The sequence below is a fragment of the Tachysurus fulvidraco genome, chromosome 11 (assembly GCF_022655615.1).
Source record: "Tachysurus fulvidraco isolate hzauxx_2018 chromosome 11, HZAU_PFXX_2.0, whole genome shotgun sequence".
In the NCBI taxonomy this organism is placed as follows: domain Eukaryota; kingdom Metazoa; phylum Chordata; class Actinopteri; order Siluriformes; family Bagridae; genus Tachysurus; species Tachysurus fulvidraco.
Window position 1 is genome coordinate 929212 of NC_062528.1, and position 5000 is coordinate 934211.

General features: G+C 42.8%; 1 protein-coding gene across 2 annotated transcripts in view; it reads left to right on the plus strand.

Annotated features, from left to right (window-relative positions):
- The window catches only part of col4a3 (collagen, type IV, alpha 3), a 38410-nt gene that overhangs the window by 9513 nt on the left and 23897 nt on the right, over positions 1 to 5000 (plus strand). For both annotated transcript variants that reach the window (XR_007144348.1, XM_047820522.1), the window contains exons 3-10: positions 3022 to 3111; positions 3210 to 3254; positions 3420 to 3464; positions 3641 to 3703; positions 3790 to 3843; positions 4112 to 4138; positions 4544 to 4618; positions 4763 to 4825. Coding sequence is in view for 1 of the 2 variants with exons in the window: in XM_047820522.1 (XP_047676478.1) it covers positions 3022 to 3111; positions 3210 to 3254; positions 3420 to 3464; positions 3641 to 3703; positions 3790 to 3843; positions 4112 to 4138; positions 4544 to 4618; positions 4763 to 4825 (462 nt within the window). In the remaining variant the exon portion in view is untranslated. The remainder of the gene's footprint in view (positions 1 to 3021; positions 3112 to 3209; positions 3255 to 3419; positions 3465 to 3640; positions 3704 to 3789; positions 3844 to 4111; positions 4139 to 4543; positions 4619 to 4762; positions 4826 to 5000) is intronic.

The window sequence follows — 5000 nt, forward strand, 5'->3', positions numbered from 1 at the left end:
TTACATGATCCATGCCATTTTTGATTAATACCATCTACACCAGGGGGTCAAACTCAAACTCACAGTGGGGCAAAATATAAAACTGAGATAAAGTCAGAGCCAAACTGAATATTTATTGTAAAATGAACTACAACTGATTTGTAATGTTCAACCTTTTTCATATGGAAACAAACTTTAGTTTTGCTTAAACACAGGATCTGGAACTACCAGAGCTCGATATTACAAACACATACAGTAAGAAATTAAATTTGATATAAAAGACACATCAGGCCATGCTTCAGAATATTTTGGTTTGCAGTAACAGTAAAAAAAAAAAAAGAAAAGAAAAAGAATTTTGGTGACGGTGATGACGTCGGTATGACTTTAAACAAATTAGCATATCGTGACGTCACTGACTGGGTCTTCGACCCGTGCCTTCGGGCGCATCATCGAGAACCTTATTTTAAAGTGAAAGTGACATGACATACGGCTAAGTACGGTGACCCAGACTCAGAATTTGTTCTCTACATTTAACCCATCCAAAGTGCACACACACACACACACACACACACACACACACACATAGCAGTGAACACACACTACATTTAACCCATCCAAAGTGCACACACACACACACATAGCAGTGAACACACACTACATTTAACCCATCCAAAGTGCACACACTCACACAGCAGTGAACACACACACACAGTGAACACACACCCGGAGCAGTGGGCAGCCATTTATGCTGTGGCCCCCGGGAAACAGTTGTGGGGTTCGGTGCCATGCTCAAGGGCACCTCAGTCGTGGTATTGCTGGCCCGAGACTCGAACCCACAACCTTAGGGTTAGGAGTCAGACTCTCTAACCATTAACATTATTTTGATGCTGGACAGTTTGTCCAGAACTTCGTGCCAAGTTAAAGCGATGTCGAGCTGTTTTAATGAATAATTAATGTATTATGGTGCCCGAACCCGTTAATATTGTTTTATTGCTTTTGTATTAGTTGTTTGAAGAGTAAAAAAAAAAAAAAAGGTTGGACTTTTTACAACCGGCGAGTCGGTCGGACTTAAATCGAGTCGGTCGGGTTACGGCAAACAAGACTATTTTTAAGGACGGCCTCAGTGATGTCACAAACTTTAACCACACACTTTTTGACAAACTCTCCCTCATTAAAGGGCAGATTTTGCTGTTTCTACTGCCACAATAAAACTTTACAGCAGCTTCGCTTTTTATTTAGCTTTCATGAACATAGTCTGACGGGAAACCAGACTTTTTTTCATCTCCTCCACCTTCTGGAGCTTCTGCTTTACATCCAGGTCCTTATACTTCTCATAATGTTTCGTGTCATAGCGTCGTCTTATGTTATATACTTTCTTTACAGACACGTTAGCACCGTTAGCACACGAGACAAACAGGTTGTTAACGACCATCAACAGAGAATGAGGGGCGCTTGGTGGTCGTGACTACGCGTCAATACAGCGGCAAGGCATTCTGGGATTTGTAGTATTAGCGGAGCATGCGGTTAGCCTGCTGTAATGCACATCTGATATGATGTCGCGGGCCAGAGTTTGACACCCCTGATCTAGAGGGTTGTATATTCTGAAAATCCTAGTCCAAGGTCGCAGAAATGAACACAGTCCAGGGTGAATCTAAAAGTGCTACATATATCACAGTGAAAACCATCACGTGTTCTTCACCACACCTACAAAAACCATCCACATCTGGTCTGCACTCCTGGAGAACATAGCGGACACATGAAGCTCACCGGTCTGTGTGGGTGGCCTTCTGTCATCTTCTATATTCTCAGGTTTGTTTTTTTAGGCCACCCAGATACCCAAAGCTATCTGATTGACTGGATGACAACACTGACATCTGATAATCCAGTCACACACCTGTAACTCTGTATATGATCGTGTGTGCCTAGAAGTTTGTGCCTCTGGTTATTCGTCAATACCGTACGGTTGACGTGCCAGCAAATGGACCGTTCAAAGCAACAATGGAATTTTCCCGTGTGAGCTTGTTTATGGATAAAGCAATGCACACGAGTCCCGTGGACAGGAGGACAGGTTAGCTTTACTGTACCTCCAACCATAATCACAAACTACACCCGGTTAGGGCTGGGGTGGGTAATCTTCTGAGTTACTCCTAAGCTCTGTTAGATCCTCATGACTTTGTTAGAATGGATAGAAAAGAAGGCTTTATATAGTAGTAGACTTTGGATCAGAGCACAGGTTCAGCCATGATACAACACCCCTGTAGTATAGACAGCGAAGGGCCTTGTTTAAGGGCCCAACAGTGGCAGTTTGAACCCTGATCTTCTGATCAACAACCCAGAGCCTTAACCGCTTGAGCCTCGACTGCCCTAAAATAGCCCGTACTGGCGACCTTGGCGTTATTAGTACCACATGCTAACTAGCTAAGCTAACCGGCCACCCATTGTGGTGAACCCCATATTCAATCAGGATCCCTTTAATCAGCTTTGATGTCCAGGGAAAATATCTGTATTAAAGAAGCACTAGTTACTGAAAAGATACCGTAGCCCTTTCTGACTTCGTTGACTGGATTTGAAGTGTGTGTTCAGGTCATTTTCACAACCCCAGTGGATGGAAGCGACAACAGAAGATTTATATCCAACACTATCTATTAAACCCCCAACGATGTAAAGAGACCACAGAGATGACCGGTGCAGTAGAATGTCTTAAGCCAAGAGATAGTGGTTGTGTTTTAATGTGAGTGAATGAGACAATCTGCTGAAATCTGATTGGCCCCTTATTGGCCCCCGTTCCAACAATCGTCGGCGAGAAGAGCAACCGGAGAATTTTTCACAACAATCACGGATGCAATTCCACCCCCAAACAATTGGTGGCACTCAAGCGTTTGAAAAAGGAATGTATTTGCACCGTACTGAATGAATTATTTTGTGTGCTTGAATGTACCCTGTATTTGGCCCCTGAATGTAATATGTGGCCCCTTAAAAAAATCCTAGAACCACCACTGGTCAAGAGCATTTGTAATTTTTTCCCCCCATGATTACTCTCAGGGCGATCCAGGTTTTCCAGGTCTAACTGGATCAGAAGGGGAAGATGGAGTTCCAGGAGATGAAGGTCACCCTGGCCCCATGGGCCCCATGGTTTGTAATAAAAAGCTTTAAATTCAAACTTAATATTGAATAAAAAAATAAGATGTCTTTTTGAACTGATGCCAAATGATGTGTGTTTTATGCCACAGGGTGAAACAGGACAACCGGGTTTACAAGGCCCTAAAGGCTCACGGGTATTTCTGATGCTTGTGTGTGTGTGTGTGTGTGTGTGTGTGTGTGTGTGTGTGTGTGTGTGTGTGTGTGTGTGTGTGTGTGTGTGTGTGTGTGTAAAACGGGGGTGTTGGTTTGTGCTTTGTATTGTGTTCCTGATTTAATACCCTCCTGAATCTCTTTATTAGGGACACCCTGGAAAACCAGGAAGCTTGGGTTATCCTGGAATACCTGTAAGTTCTGCTAACTGGAGAACTACAATACGTGGCCAAAAGTTTGTGCACCCTGTCTATCATAAGTGTCGTTTCTTAATCTGTTACCACAACGTCTGAGGCACACAAATGTTTAGCCAAAGTGAAAGAAAATGTGAGTCCTGCACAGACCCCTGAAGGTTCTCTGATGTTTTCAGGGACTCCCAGGAAATGAAGGGCCTCAGGGATTACCCGGTAGCCCAGGATGCAATGGCACAAAGGTAACAAACACAGTTAAATTACAGTAAATCATTTCAAGCGTTGTGTATTTGATTAAGGGAAGTTATACTTTGTGTGCTTTTACAAGGGTGACCGTGGGAATCCTGGAGCCCCAGGAACGTGCGGAGCTGCCGGCTTACAGGTTCGCCCGTTACACCTGTCACTCGAATACGGTGAAGGGTTGAAACAAGAATTTTAAGATCTACCTAAAGTTTCCTAAAATATTTATCGGCTGCAAGCTCGAGTTATTCTTTGACTGGAAAACTCGGTAAAAAATAATTAGGGACAAATGTTTGCTTAAATAATCTTGTAAGAGGAAATATTTAATAATGAGTTCTATCGTTGAGGTTTCAGAAGATTTCAGACTTTTCAAAGCTAATATTTCCTCTTTCATCTGATTTTTCTCCCAGGGTGAAGACGGTGCCCCTGGCCCTAAGGTGTGCATTTGGATTAGTATTTTATAATAATTTCCTAAGATTTCTTCCATAAATTATAAATGATAATAAGTAAAGGAAGACATTCCTGTAATAGATGTTGTATCGCAGTGGTTATGGTGTTGGAGTAATGATCGGAAGGTCATGAGTTTGAATCCCAGGCCCTTAATCCTGCGTAGACCGAAGGCTCGCCATGACACTGTGTAGGAAGATTTGGTGTCATTTTGTCGTTATCTCCTGGACGTCTACAAATTTACACTAACACATTAAACACTAACACTAACACATTGAAATTGATCACACACCAAACTGTACACTGAACGATGCTAGAATTTCTTCATTTTTTTCTTTTTTTTTTTTTGCTCAACGATCCTGAAGATAGTCATAGAAATCCATTAACTCTTTCAGGGGGACACGTGTTACTTCCCTTTTCCTGAAGATTTGAAGGGGAAAAAAGGGTTGCCAGGTAGAGATGGGCCCAAGGTAAGAGTTCCACCTGCAGTACAGTAAGGATACTGAGTGTATGATTTCACGTATAGCATAATGTCAGAGTAGGTTTGTCTTCAGGACGCCGTGTTTTACTGACATAACCAGCTAGTACACTTTTGAGTGATGTTTGTGTTACAGGGTGAACCTGGATTTGAGGGTGACTGTGGACAACCTGGACCAATGGGATGTGTAGGACCTACTGTAAGATACCCAACCTGCTGTAATTATTCAAGTGTTGCATCAGAGAGAGAGAGAGAGAGAGAGAGAGACAGAGAGACAGAGAGAGTGAGAGAGAGAGACAGAAAGACAGAGAGATAGGGAAAGAAAGAGAGAGTGAGAGAGAGAGACAGAGAGACAGAGAGACAGGAAGAGAGAG